At 44.2% G+C, this 20,398-nt stretch overlaps 1 protein-coding gene across 1 annotated transcript in view; it reads left to right on the top strand.

Annotated features, from left to right (window-relative positions):
* KDM4C (lysine demethylase 4C) overlaps nucleotides 1-19,814 on the top strand; it is a 328,521-nt gene extending 308,707 nt beyond the window's left edge. Inside the window, exons 20-22 of the mRNA XM_081103409.1 lie at nucleotides 10,944-11,063; nucleotides 14,852-14,944; nucleotides 18,727-19,814. Coding sequence (XP_080959535.1) covers nucleotides 10,944-11,063; nucleotides 14,852-14,944; nucleotides 18,727-18,903 — 390 coding nt within the window. The 3' untranslated portion in view covers nucleotides 18,904-19,814. The remainder of the gene's footprint in view (nucleotides 1-10,943; nucleotides 11,064-14,851; nucleotides 14,945-18,726) is intronic.
* The last annotated feature ends 584 nt before the right edge of the window (nucleotides 19,815-20,398 follow it).

Here is a 20,398-nt window from a genome sequence, read left to right as displayed (position 1 = left end):
AAAGGGAAAAATCCTCAAAGGAAATGCACCAGAATGTTGCTGATGATCTCTGGAGAGTGTAATCATAGGTGATTATGATTTTCAACTTTACCACCTTCTTACAGTTTCCATATGAGCATGTTTTATTTTTATGATCAGGAAAAAAAGTTATTTTTTTAAAAGACCCTTCTGAGAATTCTTTAAATTGTGACTCATTTTCCTAATCTGGATTCTTTCACATTCTTGTGCCAAATTTTCATGTTAGTTCTCCCATGTCTTGAGGTATCTTGAAGCCCTCTGAGACACAGTAACCACATACTATGCTAATAATCTTTCTGTTAAAAGTTTCTGCTTTACACTGTAGTTCCATACATAGCAATTCTTACACTTATCTTTCTGTTTTATTATTTAAATTTTTTATTGAATTTGTTGGGGTGACATCCTATATAATAAAAAGATAATATGCAAATTAACCCTCACGCCCTCACAAGATGACTGCCTATGACCAGGCCGGCAGTGGGGTTAGTGAGGGATGACCAAACGACTGAACAGCAGGCTGCATGGGATGACCAGGCCAGCGGGGGGCTGTGAGGGGCGACCAGGCTGGCGGGGTGGGGGGGGTGGGGCAGTAAGAGGCGACCAGGCTGGCGGGGCAGGGGCGGGGGCAGTTAGGGGTGACCAGACAGGCAGGCAGGTGAGCGATTAGGAGCCAGCGGTCCAGGATTGTGATAGGGATGTCCGAGTGCTGGTTTAGGCCCAATCACCGAGATCGGGCCTAAACCGGCAGTCGACATCCCCCAAGGGGTCCCGGATTGGAGAGGGTGCAGGGGGCCCCCCCCCCTCCTCCCCCCCATGCATGAATTTCGTGCACCGGGCCTCTAGTTGGTTAGTAAAATCATATAGGTTTCAGGTATACAGGTCTATAATACATCATCTGTATATTGTACTAGTAGCCCGGTGCATGAAATTCATGCATGGGAGGAGGGGGTGTTTGTCCCTCAGTCTGGCCTGCACCCTCTCCAATCTGGGACCCCTTGGAGGATGTCCAAATGCCAGCCTGCTCACCCCCAATTGCGCCCTCCTGCCAGCCTACTCGTCCCCAACTGCTCTCCCCTGCCAGCCTGATCGCCTCTAACTGCCTCTGCCTGGGCCCCTCCACCATGGCTTTGTCCAGAAAGATGTCCGGAAGACCTCCTGGAAGGTCTCCCAGTCTAATTAGCATATTACCCTTTTATTAGTATAGTTTTATTATTGTGTTCACCACACCAAGTTTTGTTATTTATTTTAATGCCTGCATTTTCCACCAGAGTTGCACAAAGTAAAAAACCACATCTGTTTTTCTCACCACTGATTCTAGAGCCCAAGAGGTGTTTGAACATGAGGTGATGAGTGAATGCCTGCCCCGCTGTCCACTTTGTAGCTGTGTGACCCAGGGCACATCATGCACTTCTGTACTGTGTGGGGGGTTGACACCTGCCTTCCTACCTGAATGAGTTATTTTGGATTTCAACTAGGTTAACATTTTCTGATCTTCTATAGTAGTTATTGGCTTCTCACTGCATTCTCTCTTCACAATTTTAAATCCCAAGCATCACCTTCTACCAAGGTTTTTTGTCCTCTTCCTATCATCCTCCAGATGCTCCCTGTTGATATAAAATTATATTCAGTCACAGTTCATGTCAAATTTTCCAGCTGCCAGTCACTGTGCTTTGCTTTTCTATTCTCTTTTAAATTATAGGGTGTCTCAAAAAATGTATACACACTTAATTCCAATGGGTTAAATCTGTAAAGAAAGAAACATCAATGGAGCTATATCAGCTGTTAGGCATGTATACATTTTTTGGATAGCCTGTATATTAGCTATAATTCTACCAACAACCTGGTAAGGTTGTATTATCATCTCCATTTGACTGATGAGGAAGCCAAGACATAGAGAGGTAAAATACTAGTAGCTTTTGACCCCAGGCAGTGTGACTTGGGACACTGGAAGCACTTGCCTATGCTGCTTCAACTGTCCTGTGTGAGCCCAGTGTGTGCTCTAGGGGTGAAACATACACTGCACAGAATGGGAACTTGCAGAGGGAGGGCCAGTGCTGGCTGGTGCTGTGCTCTGATCTCAAAGCATTTCTCCCCCCCTCCTCCCCCCTCCCCCCCACTGGGTGGCATGTGAGCACAGGGCAGTCATCTTTCCCCACAAGGCTTACCTTTACCTTTATCCTGTCATCTTTTTTCAGATTTTGGAACTGACCTTTATTTAAAGAAACCACTACAGGTACTCACCTCAAGCCTGTCTTTCTCCATTTTGCAACATAACTTTTTATTGACACAATAAATATTTATATTTCCCTTGTGCATTTAGCCCAGGGGTGGGCAAACTTTTTGACTCAAGTGCCACAATGGGTTCTTAAACTGGACCGGAGGGCCGGAACAAAAGCATGGATGGAGTGTTTGTGTGAACTAATATAAATTCAAAGTAAACATCATTACATAAAAGGGTACGGTCTTTTTTTTTTTTTTTTACTTTTATTCATTTCAAACGGACCGGATCCGGCCCGCGGGCCGTAGTTTGCCCACGGCTGATTTAGCCTCTTCCAACAGCTATAAATAGGGGAAAGATCTGAAATCTTTCCCCCTTATTTGGGTGTGTGGAGTGTTCATCCTAGGGTCCTTATGCATTAGTGTGTGCAGGATAAATGGGAGGAGGATGCAGCCACCCAGGGCAGTCCTTAAATGTGGGCTTGCTGTCTTTCCACGCTGGGAAGAGTTGGATGTGTAGCAGACAACCATACAACCCTGGGCATGGGAGTTGACACCAGTTATCTTATCCATAAATTTGAGGTAAATGCTGGGATTATTATTGGAATTGTTGAAATACGATGTATATAGCAGTTAGGATGGTGCCCAGCACATAATAAACACACAGGTGGTGTTTGTGACTGTGGTTATTTTTGTTGGTGGTGGTGGCCAGTAACTTGTAGTCAGTGCCTTGGTCAGAGGGACTAGTCCAGGGGTGGGCAAACTTTTTGACTCGAGGGCCACAATGGGTTCTTAAACTGGACCGGAGGGCCGGAACAAAAGCATGGATGGAGTGTTTGTGTGAACTAATATAAATTCAAAGTAAACATTATTACATAAAAGGGTACGGTCTTTTTTTTTTTTTTTTTTTTTAGTTTTATTCATTTCAAACAGATCCGGCCCGTGGGCCGTAGTTTGCCCACGGCTGGACTAGTCCCTGAGCACAAGACTCCTAGTAACACTTGGAAATTATACATCTCCTATGCCTTTACCAAAGGAGAGGTTATTAAAAGACCATCTAAAAGAAGTATCAGAAAGCTTTAAATATATAAACCTCCTCTTCAAGTAGTTTGTATATCAAGGGCTTTTAGGAATTGAAGTTGAAAGACTGTGTTTTGGCCCCTGGTGTGATGGGGCATCAGGACTGTTGGTGGGATCATCCAGAACTCTCTTGAGAGGCTGAGACAGGGGTTGGGCTACAGCCATGGCCCCGTGGCTTGGCCACACCACTCAATACAGTCAGTGCGATAGCCTGACCAATAACATGGAATCGCTGATGCCAGAGGCTCCAACTAGTGATCCTGCAAAATGTTGCTGGAGCTGCCAGCTCGCTGCTCCCTGAGGCACCTGTCTTTAAGCACTGCCTTCCTGCTCGCACCACAGCTTACCTAGCCAGGTGAGTGCAGGCGAGTTTTAAATGGGGACTCTGTGATTAATTCAGTTTACATAGAGGGTGATATAGTGCCTCGTATTGTAGATATTCATGTGTACGTTTGAGTCTCCTGCTGGACTCTGAAGTCCTTGGTAGAAAGGACCTCAAAAGGACCATTTTTGTCTCTGTTTTCCCAATGCTGAGCTCAGTGCTAGACACAGAGGAGGCACTCAGTATATGCCAGAGTGAGGGAGGAAAGAGGGAGAGAGGAAAGGAGGGGCAAGAGCCTCAGTTGGTGAATAAATGATGCTTTTTGTTCTGTTCATACTCTCCAATTCCTAGGATGCAGAGAACCCTTTGTTGGCTTTTAGAGCCTCCTGCCTTGTCCTGATTGCCCACACATGCTGACTGCCGCCCTGCGTCCCTGCCTCACATGCCCTTTTGTTTAGATCAGCTCCCCATGTCACCCCTGACTCTGGTTATCGACTTTTCCATGCTTCCTCACTTCAAAGAACCAGAAAGTTAATTTCCAAAGAAACTGCCTAACTTTATACTTTCTATGCCTTTTAAAGCTTTTGCATGCCAGAATCTCACCTGTTTCTAATAGCATAAGGAATTAACTTCTGTTAGAAATATTCCTTCTGAGGCTTGATGTAGTAACTTTCAGAAAATAACCTCTATCTCGACCTCAGTGCCTTTATCAGGCATGTGTTCACTCTCAGCTTATGGCAGAGGGAAAGGATATACTAACAAACCAGTGATCCTCAGGAATCCACCAAATGTCAGTGCTGTTCTTTCTGCGAAGACACTGTCTTCCAGAAGACAGGTGTGTCAGATGCTGGCAAAGTGGGACTGGTGGAAAAGAATTAGCTGACCAGCTTAACAGAGACAACTGGAGTATCTCAGAGTAGAGAAAGGGTGTGTGTGTTTCCATTAAAAAGAAAAAAAAAAAAAGGAGAAGGGGAAGGGGAAGGGGAAGGGGAAGGGGAAAGGGATAATTAAAAAGGACATTAGACTTGGAATTTCCCCAGAATTATGAGGATCAGTGTGGAAGTGGACTGGCTTGAATCCTTTATCATGCAGGCTGAAGTGACTGTTTCATACCTAGCACAGAACCCAGTTAGATAAGATACCTCAGTGCAGAAGCATTCCAAATTTTCTTTCAGGTTGTTAAAAGGCTCACACTATAGAGAAGCGATAGAGGAAGCAGCATAGAATTAGTTTTCTCTTTATATGTAGAATATAAAGTGTATATTCTGGGAGATGGCCTCACAGTGATTCTCCATCTGGCTGAGTGTCAGTTTGCTTGGGAGGGCATCTAGCCTGGAACCCCACCTTGGACCAACTGAATCAGAATTTTCTCTGTTGGTAAAGAAATAAGAAAAATCTCAAATAATCTATGTTTACACTAAAAGAACTAGAAAAAAAGAACAACAAATGAAGTCCAGAGTGAGTGAAAGAATGGAAATAATAAAGATCAGACAGAAATAAATGAAATAGAGTCTTAAAAAAGCCCAATATAAAAAAGATCAATGAAACCAAGAACTCATTCTTTGAGAAACAACAACAAGGTTTACAAACTGTTACAAATTCATCAAGAAAAAAAGAGAGAGGACACAAATAAATAAATAAAGTGAGAAATGAAAGAGGAGAAGTAACGGACACCAAAAGGATTCTAAGAAAATATTATGAACAACTACATGTCAATAAATTGGACAAACTGGACAAAATGGATCAATCCATAGAAACATACAATCTTCTAAAACCAGTCCAGGAAGCACACAGCCACAGAACCAGAAAGGACATGGTCACAGAACCAGCCCAGAAAGGACACGGCCACAGAACCAGTCCAGGATGGGCATGGCCACAGAACCAGTCCAGGATGGGCACGGCCACAGAACCAGTCCTGGATGGGCATGGCCACAGAACCAGTCCAGGAAGGACATGGCCACAGAACCAGTCCCGGATGGGCCACAGCCACAGAACCAGTCCAGGAAGGACACGGCCACAGAACCAGTTCAGGATAGGCACGGCCACCTGCCCCTGTGTGGTCAGCCTGAACCTGGACTCTGCCCTTGGCTGCTACTGCTGCCTTCTGAGAGTGTCCTCTCCTCTTCTGTTTCTCTGCATCCCTGGTCAAAAGTTGGACATCCTGGGCAGGGGAGCCAACTGGCCAGGCCCCTGTCAGTGTTTGCTGCCAGGGAAGCAGGGCAAAGGAGTATCTGGTGTTTTCCAGCATCAGTAATGCCAGGCCAGCTCTGCTCCCACTTAGACTCTGAAGGGGAGAAAGGGATTCAGGTGCTGGGCAGCCAAACAAATGACAGATAGCCAGTCTGATTGGTACCTGGCTGTCAGTCAGTCTTGTTCACCCTGCCAGAGCCCAGTAATGAGCAGGCGATTATCCCTCAAAATGCCAGCAGCTGCCGGCACCAGTTTGCTCCTGGTCACTTAAGCATTTTTCCTAAGTGTGTGTGTGGGGGGGATCACAGGCTCCAAACTATATGTGGATTAACTGCTAGGAATTCACACACCATGTCTTCACTTGGTACAGCTGCACTGATAGGGCTGCGTGCTTCTTGGTTCATACTTGATAGGAGGAGAGGTGGGCATGGGTGGGGAGGAGGGTGTAAGACAGGTAACCGTCAAGGACAGCAGCTTGTAGAAGTTTGTGACCATTAATAGTTCCAAGAACACAACTTCAGAATTCAGATAATCAGACTGGCAGTTGGCTTTTCTCTGTAGTAGGTGGAGCAATATAGGAGTTTGGCTTGACATTGGCAGGAATATATGAACAGTCCTTTTGCCTGAATCAGTGACCCATCTCAGTCCTTTAATCATAGTCCTTTAATCAAAGCCAAAAGTCTACCCTTGACTGTGATTATTATTTTCACATCATCTATTTAGTATTCTAGATACTGGCTTAGTGGCAGCTCTAGACACCTGTGTCCCCGTGGACAGGACTCTGGCAGATTTTTAGGGATGTTTATCTATCTCTGGAGGCAACACTGCAAATGGTAAACAGCTATTTTTGTCAGGTGAGGGCAAACTGCTTCTGAGGGTCTAGACAGCAACTGAGAAAAATGCATTAGTCGATGTTTTTAATGCATGTAATTTTCCTGCAGAGGTGTGTACTTGTTCCAGCAGCACATTACCAGCTGCATTAGGAAAGACCTTGTTAGCATGTACATCCTATAATATAACATCTCAGAGTCCAGAATCCTTTTACAAACTCACCCAGGTCAGTTAGGACTGTTGGAGAGGGGGCTGGAGTCTCAATTTTCATGTGTGTTCCAGAGGTTGGGACCACGCTTTAAGAAGCTTGCGCTTGTCTGATTCCTCGGGCACAGCCAGGGACATGGGAGCCAGCGGGAAGACCTTTAAAACAGGGTCAAGCTGTGGTTTTCCACAAACTAAATTCTCTCATGTTTAGACATTTTATTTTTCATACCTCTTATTTTTAACAAATTTTTTTCCTCCCACATGAAAACTTACTCAGAAACTCGATCTATAAATCAAAAGTTGTGTTCTGGTTGAAGTAATCATGGGGGCCAAAGCTGACGTGCTCCCTGCCTATTTCAGCCTCTCAGGGCCCCTGAGACCCACCCCACAGAGCTGTGGAGCTCAGTGTGTCAGGCCTCGGCGTGCAGACAGGATGCTCCCCGTCTATCTGTGGGTTGGGGAGCTGGACACTGTTGATCCCTCTAGTGGCTCACAGGTCAGTGGTCAGTAAATAGATATTAGATTAGTGATTGTGACAGTAGCTTCTGCTTTGGAGGGATCAGGAAAACCTAAATATCAAACCTTTCAACTCCTCATCAGCTCAAATGTTCCTGGTTCCATTTCTGTTTAAATGCTTTTTACTCCATGTAGTCATAGAAAGTCTCTGGTGAACTCAAACTTTGAGACACCTGATGAAGCCATTTCTCTGTGGAGGAAACTAGATGTTACAGAAATAACTCTTTGTGTATTACTATGAGTGCCTTAAATCTATTTGGAAAGTAGCTGGGATTTAAATACTGAATAATACTCACTAAACAAATGCATTTGCAAATCAAATATATCTACTTCCAGCTAAAGGGCCTGGCAAAGGGTGAGAAGTGGCCCTCATGACATTGAATAGTGCCTCCTGTTGGTGCAGAAAAATTTTATATTATATTGTTGGTTTGTGTTTCTTTTCCTTTATTTTTCTACTAGGAATAAAGAAAAACAGAGTTCTAAAAGCTAGAAGATTGAGGAAGCAAGCTGAAGTCTCTTCCCTAGATTTTGATATGGAAGAGTATGAATTGAACTTGATCTTTGTGGCTGATACAGAGCAAAGCTAAGCTGTGGCTGAGTCAGAAGGTCTTAAAGGCCAGGCGCTTTTCAGGGTCCAAATTAGGGTTTGTTCTGATTAAAGGGCTGATTGACAGATAGTAAGAAAGATATCAAACTGTATCTCACACATTTAGCTGTCAAACACCTTATTAAAAAATAACTGTTTCTCACTTGATAATGTTGCATACATTTCATTCGTTAATAAAGCTATGGTTTTATGATAAATACTTCAAGTAAACTTTATACTTTGCTTAGCCCATATTTCTGTGGCCATTGTCACACCATGGTGACATGGTTCCTAAAATTGCAGGTCAGGGTTTGTTTGGGAGAGTTATTTTAAAGGCTAGAACACTTCTGTTGAAGGTTAAAACTATAAAACTAAGGTCCTAACTCTTTTGCTTGGTGGTGGTTATTGGTGGATGAGTAAACGGGGAGTGTAGCCCCCATAATTCCCTGAGGCCTTGACTTAATTTCTGTTGGGAGTGAAGAAGGCTCCAATAAATAGAACTTATCCTCCTCGGGGAAAAGCAATATACAGAGACAAGTCAGGATTTGGAGATTTAAGAAATCTTTATTAAAAATAAAGCAGATATTGTAGAGTGTGGCTTATATCTGTAGGCAAAGAGGTTTCCTAATATTGGACCTATGATTAGACAGAGCTCCTAGGGACACCACCAGCTCCTCTTGGGAGAAGGAGCAGAGCATAATGAGTTCTCTGAACACAGGGTGGCTCCAAAGAGAAAGGGAAAGTGAGTGGTTAAGACGGAGTTACCTAAGTGTCCTGGCTCACAGCCCCCAGATATTTTGGCACATTGGGGGGAAAAAAGTTTTTATTTGATTTTTTTTTAGCGAGAGGAAGAAAAAGGGAGAGAGAAATATCAATATCAATAAGCTACCTCCTGCAGGCCCCCTACTGGGTATCAAACCCACAACCCAGGTATGTGCTCTGACTGGGAATCGAAATGGTGACCTCTTGGTGCATGGTTCAACACTCAACCATTGAACCACACCGGCCAGGCACTCTCAGCACATTTTTTACAGTACCCCCAGACCAAAAGAAATACCAAAAGATTCAATTGATTAAGTTCCATCTCAACAAGTTAACAGTAGTAAGTGTTGCTATGCTTCTGAATATATCCCACAGAGCCCCTGCGAGTTTGCTGTGGCAGCCAAGGCACCATGGAGCATAGCTGGAAAATACACTCTCCTTCAGAACTCAACATAAAATTAAGTCACTCTTTATTCTCTTAGAAGAGTAAATGAATGAGGGAGTAGAAAAAAAGGCCAGGAGCATTACCCTAGTGGAGCTCCCTGCACATGGAAGGAAATTTGAGGAGAGGGAAGAAACATATTCTTGTTCCAAAGCATCACCACAGCATCCAAGTTTCAGCTCAGAGTTAGCCCAGAACTGATGTGGCTCCCTAACCCAGGAGACTGGACAGCATGTATTTAGAAGTTACACCTTCTAGTGTTCTTAGTACCACATACGTGTTTGGAAGGGAAATGGAAAGCGAGGTGATAAACCCAGGGACGTAGATGGGATACATTTCTACAACCTGCCCTTTCAATTCTGCATACCCGAAGTCAAATATTATGAAGGCCAAGAATAAACTTACTTTTATTGGCCTAAGTTCGATACAGATGGTCAATTCTGCCAAGCCTCTAAGCAGTCGTTTTCTTTGTCCATAACTCTAAATGGAAGCATAGCGTATGGAGGGAAAAATGAATAGCTGAGCTTTTCATGTATACTCCGACCCCAACAATAAAATGGCCACTCCATTATAATGTAGAATTTCTATTAATAATGAAAAGTAACACATGGTGGATTTCTTATCATAAACAACTAAATATTTCCTGTGTGTGCCTCTCATTGTACCACAGAATCATGCCCCACCTGCATTTATAGCTTGATTGGTCAAGTGTGCATTTCAATCAGTCGGATTTGCCTCATGAGTGAAACACCAGTATTAGCAAAACATGAATTGCTCAATGTGCAAAAAACTTATCAAAGTAGTCAAATATTTAATTCCTTTGTATTAAAACTGTATTGTGCTATACTGAACACATAAATTTAAGAGTTTGCAACTATGTCTATGAAAGCATTTTGTTGTTTTATCTGTACACCTCCCCCGTCCCCAAAAGAAGCATTTTCTAGGATGAATTCAGTTTACTCTGAGGAGGAGGCAGTGTTGAATAGAATACCTGAAGTGAGAAGACAGGTATGGCTGTCACCATGATTACCTGTGGAAAGAAATGGGCTAGTCACTTATTGGGAGATGCCGGTAGAAGAATACCTATTGGGGGCGGTCCTGGGTCTTCACAGGAGGTGTGCCCCAGCCTCACCTGCTGTGTTGCAATCTCTCCCTGTGTTCCTTTTCCTTGCTTCTTCCTCAAGGCCTCCTAGTTGGCATCTCATTCTACTCCTATTTTTCTTCTCTCCCCCCTCCCCTCTTTTACCTGGGTGTCCTCAGCTCTTGTTCTGTCAGCTCCACTCCTCCCTAACGGAGCTTCCTGAGAAGCTCCGGTTCCTTGTCAGTAAAATGGGGTAATTAATAACCTCTGCCTACTTCATGGAGCAATCATGAGAATGGAATGAGATGTATGTTAAAGCATTTTGTTAACTGCAAAATGCTACATAAATGTCAGGTGTTATAAATCATTAGCTGGTCTTTTCCTCAGTTAAAGCATTTTTATGTATATTTTACTCACCCTCTGAACAATTCTTTGTCAAATAACAAATGTAAATGCTGCTGTTTTTTCCTGCTTGGATTATGGTGGTTCCTTTGCAACTTTATGATGTAGGCTGAATCTTTAACTACTCCTTTGGCTCATATCTCTTCCCCCGAACACCCATGCAGGATCATAATCCATAAAACACAGAAGCAATAACTCCTTTTAATTGCCAGGAGTTCATCATTTGCTGAGGTCTAACTGCAGTCACTTAGACACTGTCTTGAAAAGCCTGTCTCTGTTTACTCTGCAGAGCCGGGACTGTGTGAAGCTGGGCCCTCCTGCCGAGGGAGAAGTTGTTGAAGTCAAGTGGCCTGATGGCAAACTCTATGGGGCGAAATATCTCGGATTGAATGTGGCCCACATGTACCAGGTGAGTGCTGAGCAGTGTTTGGTGCTTGCTGAGATGGACAGGAGAAACCAGAAGGCAGATGGTATATCCATTGTGCTGTGATCAGTAAACCATATCAATATGGGGTACCTCTTATTTTGTAAAGGAGGCAAAGACTTGATGTCTGGTGACCCTGGCACTAGAGTTTTATTACCATGTTTGCCACTGGGAAACCCTAATAACATTTGGTGAATGGTAAGGAACATTGTTAGGCTGGAAGGGTAGGCTGCTGGATGCTCGGCGGCTTTCCTGTGTTTTCATGATATGGGGAGAGCCTAATTGGCTGGTTTATCTCACCAGAGCCAACACAGTGATGGCTGTTGGCCACCAGCAGCCCCTGAATTTGTGGCTTTTGCCTGAGATGCCCATTGCGCACCTCAGCAAACAAACCAATGGTGCGTTGACACAGATGTAGCCAGTTGTACACCCAACCTTAAAGGAGTGCTGTCTAATGCAGAGTACAGCTATCAGTTGGATATTTTGCTCACAAGGGCACGCTAAATTGTATTAGAGTATGTATACAATTAGAAAATGAATGTTATCCCTATCACAAGTGAGAATGAGTTAAGCCCTACCAAGGAAAATAACACGGATAGCACACATGCCTTTATATTCCTTCAGAAAGATGTTAAAAGGGAGTAAATTTATTGAAACCAATACACTGCAGTTCTTTCAGTAACATGGAGGTGTAATCAACATTCCCAGGCTAAGCAGTAGAGTGAAAACAGGAAGATTGAAGTAAAAGGAGAAAAAGCAAGAAGGATCAGGCCTGTTAAGTTGGGTGGAAAGAGATCTAGCAAAGATGCATTTAATTATAACCTGTGGACACAGACAATAGGGTGGGGCAGGGGTGGGCCAGGAGGGGTCAATGAGGAAAAAAGGGGGGCATATGTTATACTTTCAATAATAAAGATTTAATTAAAATAACAGTTTGAGAATGCTAAGACTGCCAATTTCAGCAGAGAAGTTGTTCAAAGATCAGTAAGGGGCTTAAATGGAAGAGTACATGGCAATATAGTGCACCAGGGACGAGCCCAGGGTCATTAAAAGTATTCAGAAAAGTTTTGAAAACTTAGGGAAGAACATTTTTTGAAGTCTAGAAAAGTGCAAGGGGAGTGGGGAGGAGAGGACATGTACATAGTGTGTGTGTGTGTGTGTGTGTGTGTGTGTGTGTGTGTGTGTATGTGGGCTATTTTCCCCTTTGCTTTGGTGGCAATGTTAACTTACGGGTTCAGGTCATCCTATATAATTAAAGCCTAATATGCTAAGTGTCAGGTCTGCCATTCAGCCAATCAAAGCGTAATATGCTAATGATATGCTAAGGAAGCTCAACTGCTCGCTATGACCACCAGGGGGCAGTCAACCAAATGCTATGACGTGCACTGACCACCGGGGGCCGCTCCTACCAGTAGGTTAGCTTGCTGCTGGGGTCCGGCTGATCAGGACTGAGCAAGACTGGCTGGGCACACACACCCTGGAGCCCTCCTGTGGCCCCTCCCTGGCTGGCCAACCTCTTGCATCCCTCTCCAGCCCCAATGGTGTACTGGTGGGGTCCCTCGGCCAGGCCTGTTCTCTCTTGCAATCTGGGACCCCTCGGGGGATGTTGAAGAGCTGGTTTCAGCTTGATCCTGCAGGCCAGGCTGAGGGACCCCTCTGGTGCACGAATTTGGGCCTCTAGTTTATAATAGGGTAAGTGCTGGAGCATCTTTGCATCAGGATGTTCAAAATTGGACAAAAATCACAAGATAGGCTGATAATACTGGTGATTCCTCAAAACGAGGCATCATTGAATATTACATCATTCAAAAGAAAATAATTACATTTAATTAGACAATAAATGCGAAAGCAAAGCATCTCACATGTAGCGAAGCTATTTGCTCCATGAAAAGTATAATGAGGACATGTTGAAATTCAGGCTAATTAGTAATCAGTGTGTGAACTTCAGGTGAATTTATGATGGCCTATCAACAGAACTGTGGGCACATTCATAGACTTAATGAAAAAGTTAAGACTATTATTAAAATTAGCTCTCAAGTACAAGCAGTTTAAAATTCCTCATTAAACCAAGTGGCCTTTTGAGATCAGTTTGTGTTTTGTGTCTATTCAACCTCACCATTGAGTAAGTGAAGACATGTGTAAAAATAGACAAGACTAAAATACCTACTGCACAGTGATAAATATTCTAAGTATATGCATTTTTGCACTCTTACAGTAGCCCTATAAGGTAGGTGTTTTTGACTCTTATTTTATAAATGAGACCAAAAGGGATCATTGAATTTAATACTTTGTCTAAGAGCACACATCTGGTCAAGGGAAGGGCCAGAATCTGCTCTCAGCTCTGTCCCAATCATGGTTCACAACCACCCCAGAGTGCAGGGGCAGCCCCTCATTTTAGCCCTGAGAGTCCTGCACCCCGGGAGACCCCTCAGTCCCTGGCAGCCAGGATAATCAGTCACCATAGCACACTCCCCTTTTGTTTTATAATTGCCTTTTCCCCTTGTAACAATTTTCAAATTATCTAAAACAGAAGCAAGGTAGGCACAGGTGGTTCTAGCTATGCTATCAGATTGTGTAAATGAGATGACACCTTGGCATAATTAAATATTAAAGAAACCATTGTGCTAAAACAAGGCCTGGAAGAGGAGCCTCCTGTCTCAGCCTTCCTGGAGTCAGCAGAGCTCTCCTGCGAGGGAGGCCTAATTTTCCCCCCCCCCAACCCCCCCTCAGCTTAGTCAGATGTGAGCAGGACATGGTAACAGGGTTAATTGTGTAATTTATTATAATGTTTTCTTAAACTCCAGCATATTTTTTATAAACATAGCTCAGCTCCATGGTTTAACTTACCTTTAACTGGAAGTGCAAGCATTTTTTATTTCTTAAGAGTAAAACATTCAGACAAACAGACAAGTTAGGGACTTCAAAAATATCCTGAGTGCTTCAGAGTTAGAACACATTAGGTATTCCACCCTGTTTGCATCTTTTTGTTGTTTTCCCCTAAAAGAGTGAATTTGGGATTAAACATGAACCAAGAACAATCCCTGCAAATAGGGCATCTGATGAACTTCCCCCAGATGCCCTAGGTTTCTGTAAACCCATGTCACTTATGCCCTTTTCTCTAACAAACTCTGCTGAAATGCTGGGGGGAAAAAACTGGTTTTGAAATTATTGCTCCCAAATGATTAGCTTGAAAAAAGTTTTCAAACATTTTCATTTCAGGTAACAATGTTTTTACACATTAGTGCGGTTTAATTGTTTTGAGGGTGAGAACCTGGGGTTTTTCTGGCTGTTTGGTTGGATTTGACAAAAGTGAGTTCAGAACATAAAAGCTTTGTAAGAACTTGAGAAATTATTTTGTCTGGGAGGATTATTATATCATCATTTCTCTCTCATGGAGAAACAGCCCTCCCTCTTATATTGGCAGAACCTCTTAAAGAATCAAATGGTGCTGTAGCCCAGCCCGTCCGAAATTGGCTACAGTCTCAGTTTCTGAGCAATTACTTGAGCGGCAGCTACTGCTCTTTGTTTTTGCTGTGGTGGATAAAGTTTTTGGAATCACATATTCCAAAACAGTCATTTTCAGGAATTTTTAGCTTGTTTGATTCTTAGTTTGATAAGGGAAACTTATCAAACTTCCTTCCTTGGCTGTTGGCTAGTTTCCTTTATCTGCTTTATCCTTTTTTTCTTTTTAGCTTGTTCAATGGAACCCTGAAAAAAGTGGTCAGTGCTTATTTGTTTTTTAATATATATCATGATGTCTTACTTTTCATTAGGTTGAATTTGAAGATGGATCCCAGATAGCAATGAAGAGAGAGGACATCTACACTCTAGACGAAGAGTTACCCAAGAGAGTGAAAGCTCGTTTTGTAAGTCCTGCAAGTGGCACTCAGGGATCTGCCCTGTAGTTCCCTTATCCTCTCCAGCGGGAAACATGCTTGGGTCTCACAGAATATCTTCCATAGAGTCTCCCTCCTCCCCCTCTCCACCCTCCCTTCTCCTCCCCTTTCCTTTGTTTTTAAATTAAACACACACACACACACAATTTTTTTGACCGCCTAGAGATTTTGAGGATGGGAAAGGGAGTGAGTAGCCCTCTGGAAGTCTCTCAGGTCTTTGACTCTCTAATCCATGTGTGGTTAAGCATTCTATGCGCCTGGTCTTACAGATTTCACATACTGTTTCTTATGCTAGTAAAAGAAATCCGTCTGCTTTCTTCTCTGACCACAATCTCTTTGTTCCACAGTGGATTTGGCTCTAGTACCAGGATACCCTCTCATGTGCTTCTATTTGAACTCAGCTCCTGAGTTTTCTAAGGTCCATTTCTCTGAACAATTAGAACAAATTCAGACTTTTTCTTTTTTAAATTATCAGAGGAAAAAATGTTAAGAAACGGCGGTGAAAAATATATGTCACATATATAATCTGAGTGTATCCTGTTATGTCACACAGCTGAGCCTTGTGCAGATATCGTCAGAAACAAAGGCTCAGGGTCCAGCTTGCTTCCAGTGCTTTTATTGAGTCAAAGGCTTAGGCCTCCTGTTGGAGGAATGGCTTTTCCCTCAGGTTGATATGCAGCCCTCTGGCCCTCGGGCAGTTTGTCTATGACTGCTATTTTTTTTCCAGTTGGTGAAACAAATCTAATTGGAAAAATCATTGAAGGGAGATATTTATGACTAGAGAAACCTCTTTTGTGTGTTTTAAGGAAGGGTGGGTTAGCAGCCCTCCCTGGGTGGCCTCCATGTTTTAATGAATTGTGCTCACCCAGACACATGCTGATTTGGAAAGAAATTTTTCAAAAGAGTCAGCAGTCCACCTCGGTGATGGTGCTGGGTTCTTTCCCACTAACTTCAGAAACAGCCCCATTACCTTTTATTGTCTCACAGAATAACCATAGCAACAGTGCATAATTAACTAGAGCTACTGGTAAATCGGTTTTATTATTGTGTTTGAGAGGCTGAGTTTTGCTGTTCTCACACAGTGGCAACACTATTGATGTTTTATTTTCTCCTTTGATAACTTGGGCATTTATAAAAGGGAAAGATTACTCAGAGGAAGTACTGTCCCCAGAAAGAATGAAGCAAAAATGTTTTCTCCCAATGGCAGAGGTTGTCCAACCAACCACCAGGCTTCCTGGGTGAAACAAGGTAGTGTCTGGGGACCGTTGGAAGCAGCCTGTTGCCCTGAGTATCCGTCTCAGCTGGCAGGGAGCATGCCCAGTTGGGCACTTGAGCCATTTTTTAGTTTCCAAGCTTTGTTGTAACTATTCCATTGTTTCTCTCTTCTTCGCGATTGACTATGTTTTCAAGCCCTAAAAGCCAGACTGTGCCTCTGTTACCAACCTGGGAAGGAGGCCTCAGTGACATAGTAAGATGCTCTAGTCCACACGTTGGTTATTCTGTGTGATCCAACTCAGTGAAAACCATCTGGGAATGATTTTAGGAGGCAAAATAGTAGGGAGTTAGGAAACAAAAACAGTGCTTTCTAATGTAGAATTTACCTGATCCTAACAGAAAAGCCCACATTCATTCCCCCAGCTAACACTTACTGAGCAGTGGCCGAGAGCTGGGCATGTTGCTTGGTATTGAGAAAATGTGTAAAATCAATACTCAGTCCCTAATATCCTCACCCTTAAGGGTTTGGGGAAACCCCTGATGGGGAGAAACGCACCTGTCCCTGTCCTTGCCACTGCCCCCATCCCACTGCACTGCCGTGGGAAGTGTTACAGGGACCCTAAAGGAGGGCTTCAGATTTGCCTGTGGCAGAGAAGGTAGAGTCTGTTCCATGCAAGGGAAACAGTGCGTCTAAAGACAGGCTTGCACAAAGAGCCAGTAGTGTGGCCGGGATCTGAAACAAGTCAGTCTGACCGGAACTTGGGATAGGATTCTGCCAGGTTATATAGGTACAGCCTAGGGCAGTGGTTGGCAAACTGCAGCTCGGCAAACCGCAGCTCACGAGCCACATGCGGCTCTTCGGCCCCTTGAGTGTGGCTCTTCCACAAAATACCACGTGCGGGTGCGCACATACAGTGCGATTGAAACTTCGTGGCCCATGTGCAGAAGTCAGTATTTTGTGGAAGAGCCGGTATTTTGTGGAAGAGCCACACTCAAGGGGCCAAAGAGCCGCATGTGGCTCGCGAGCCGCGGTTTGCCGACCACGGGCCTAGGGCGTTGGGATGTTGTCTTTATTGAAAGATTATAAGCACGAGTGTCACTTAGTCTGAAAGTTTTTAAAGAACTTGCATCTACTGGTTCTGTAGAAGATAGCCTGAAGTGTTGCATTTGTCGCAATGCTTCAGAAAAGGATGTGTGAGGCCTGCACCATGGGGTCAGTGCTGTTAAAGAATAAAGGATGGAGGGCTTTGTGTAGGAGGGGTGCTGGACAGTCTGGGAGCAGGGGGAGTTTGCAATTTTTTTTAGGTTTCTGATCATTGTTGCTAGATGAGGGGGATAGTTGTGCCATTTGTGAAATATTAGAGGTCCAGTGCACGGATCCATGCACTGGTGGGGTCCCTCAGCCTGGCTGCAGGGATCAGGCTAAAACCGGCTCTCCTCTGTCGCCCGAGGAGTCCCGGATTGCAAGAGGGCGTAGTCAGGCTGAGGGACTCCACCAGTGCATAAATCCGTGCATTGGACCTCTAGTATACATATAAGATCTTCGGTTAATCTCTTCCTACCCTCCCCTGTACCCCTTCCCTCTGAGATTCATCAGTCTGTTCCATGTTCCCATGCCTGTGGTTTCCCCTCCTGCGCTGAGCATCTGTCCCCTGGTGACCAGTGCGCATCATAGCTACCGGTTGGCCAGTCAGCCAGTCGGCCGGTCACTTAGGCTTTCATATATAGAGATAGGCAGGACAGGGATAGAGAAGGAAGAATTTGAGTTTCATTCAGGAAAGGTTGATTTCGAAGTGCCTGTGGGGTAAACACTCTGAGATGCCTGCTGGGCAGTTGGACACGCAGGCCTGAGCACAGGAGGAGGTCTGGATGGATGAGAAATGTCAGCATCATGGAAATAGATGCAGGAATTGAGGCCATGAATGTGGGCGTGAAGACCTGGGGAACATATGGGGAGAGAAGACGGCCAAATGTAAAATCCCAGGGGCATCAGAGTTGAGCAAATAGTTAAGAAAGGGGAACCCCTGTGCCATCAACAGTGAGTACCCGGAGGAGGAGGGGAGTCAGGAGGAGGGGCTTATAAAATGACAGAGAAGAGTGCTTTGAGCAGTAGGTGACAGAAGAGTTAAATAAATTTAGGATAGAAAAGTGTCATAGGAACAAGGACTTGAGCAAGGACAATTTCAGGGAGGTTGTGGGGGCAGAGACCTCGAGTGGAATAGGGGTGAATTAGAGATGACTATTGACCAATTTCTCAGAAATCTGGTTGGGCAGGAACCAGTGGGAAAATGGAGAGTGAGGGAGATTTAAATGAGACTTTAATCCTGCTGGTGCTGGGGCAAGTCCCTGGGGTTGGAGACCCTGAAGAAAGAGGGTTGAGGTGGAGAGAGGAGGGTAGGAAGGTTCCAGGGCCACCTGTGTGGGGCCCTTCACCCTGGGCTGGTGACCTGTCCCTGGCACCCCTGGATCAATCTTTGTACACTCTTGCCATGGTCAAATGCTGTGCCCTTCTGCAACGTAACACCGGCTAATTTTAGTCCACAGCCTCTGATATGCGATTTGAAGACACATTTTATGGAGCAGACATAATCCAAGGGGAGAAAAAGAGACAAAGAGTGCTGAGCTCCAGGTTTAAGAACGAATATGTGGACGACCCCGTGTACCGCACGTTTTTGAGGAGCTCTTTCCAGAAGAAGTGCCAGAAGAGACAGTAGTCTGCGTGTACTGCTGCAGCACCAGCGCAGCGTGGGCAGGAAGAGGAAAGGCAGGGGCAGCTGTGGGCTGTGCCACGCGTTCCACTGCGGTAGGTGACGGCTGTGTCTCTAACGGTGGAAAACTAGGCTTCCCAGAGCGTGGTAACCCAAACCGCAGAAAACAAATATTGTTAATTGGATACAACCTGGAGCCACCCCCTAGTCTTGCTTTCACATGTACACAATTGTCTTTTATGATCCCAAAGGATTTTTCTAAGTGGAAGGAGATAATAGTGAGTCACCCACCAAAAACCCGCTGCCAGAGGCCGTGGGTCCCCAGGTGTGGCTTAGGCCTTGAGGCAGGAAACACAGGGAAACTCCCCTTCCCCGGCAGGTGGGAGCCTCCCACCCAGAGGGCAGAGTGGTCATTTCTATATTTTCCACAGTCAGGGAAGGATTCTCACTTAGTTGTTTTAAATGGCAGTTTTTATAAAATATTTTTAAACCACAAATGGCATGGATGGTGATGAAATGTACCCATGTGCTACCTGTATTTCCCTTGTACAGAACTTTTACATTTTTTTATATCCCTATCACTTTTGATTGTGTCTACTGAGAACTGAGTTGTTGGCCTTTGTGAAATTTTTGGCTCTTGAGAAAGAATTTTTATGAATTGTATGGAAATTTTATGAATTGTATGGAAATTTTATATATTTAAAGAGGGAGACCTGGGGCTGTTATTTTTAAACACTTTTTTTCATAATACTTATTCTAAGTAGTTATTTATAAGAGGTTTCTTTCATTATGTATTTGTAAAATTAGAGTTTAAATAAATATGCTTCTATGCATAGTTTTGAATTAATATGATTTTCCCTTTTTAAAAAGCCTGAAAATGTACTAGTGTTTAAAAATAAAGATTTCCATCTTCTCCAGTTCTGTCTCCTGACTTGCTTATTCACCTTGGTTTCAACCAATAGGAAAACTGGTTTGTTTGGGAGTTGGCTATCATGGACACGGTGCCGGCATCAGGGGCAGTCACCGGGGACAAGGCTTTTCCGCCTGCCCACAGGCCAGCTGGGGTTTCCTCACCCCTTCCTCCCGGCCTGGAAGAGATCCAAGCACCTGGAGTCTCGGCTCTTTCCATCCCGGTTTTCTTGGTCCCCAGTTGCTGTTAGAAGAGGCTGTAGAAGAGGCAGAGCTGCCTCAAACAGATTGTCAAACTGCAGCAGGAAGGCCGGGGAGGGTTGCGGGGCAGGAGGTAGGGGGGTAAAAAAAAAAAAAAAAAAAAAAAGAAGAGGCTGTAGAACCATCTAGCCCAGTGGTTCTCAACCTTCCTAACGCCTCGACCCTTTAATACAGTTCCTCATGTTGTGGTGACCCCCAATTTCATTGTTACAAATTGAACATAATTAAAGCATAGTGATCAATCACAAAAACAGTATGTAATTATATATGTGTTTTCCGATGGTCTTAGGCGACCCCTGTGAAAAGGTCGTTCGACCCCCGGAGGGGTCAT

This window comes from Myotis nattereri (assembly GCF_964212035.1).
Source record: "Myotis nattereri genome assembly, chromosome: 12".
NCBI lineage: Eukaryota > Metazoa > Chordata > Mammalia > Chiroptera > Vespertilionidae > Myotis > Myotis nattereri.
The sequence above is the reverse complement of the archived record's forward strand: the minus strand, read 5'-3'. Positions and strand labels throughout refer to the sequence as shown.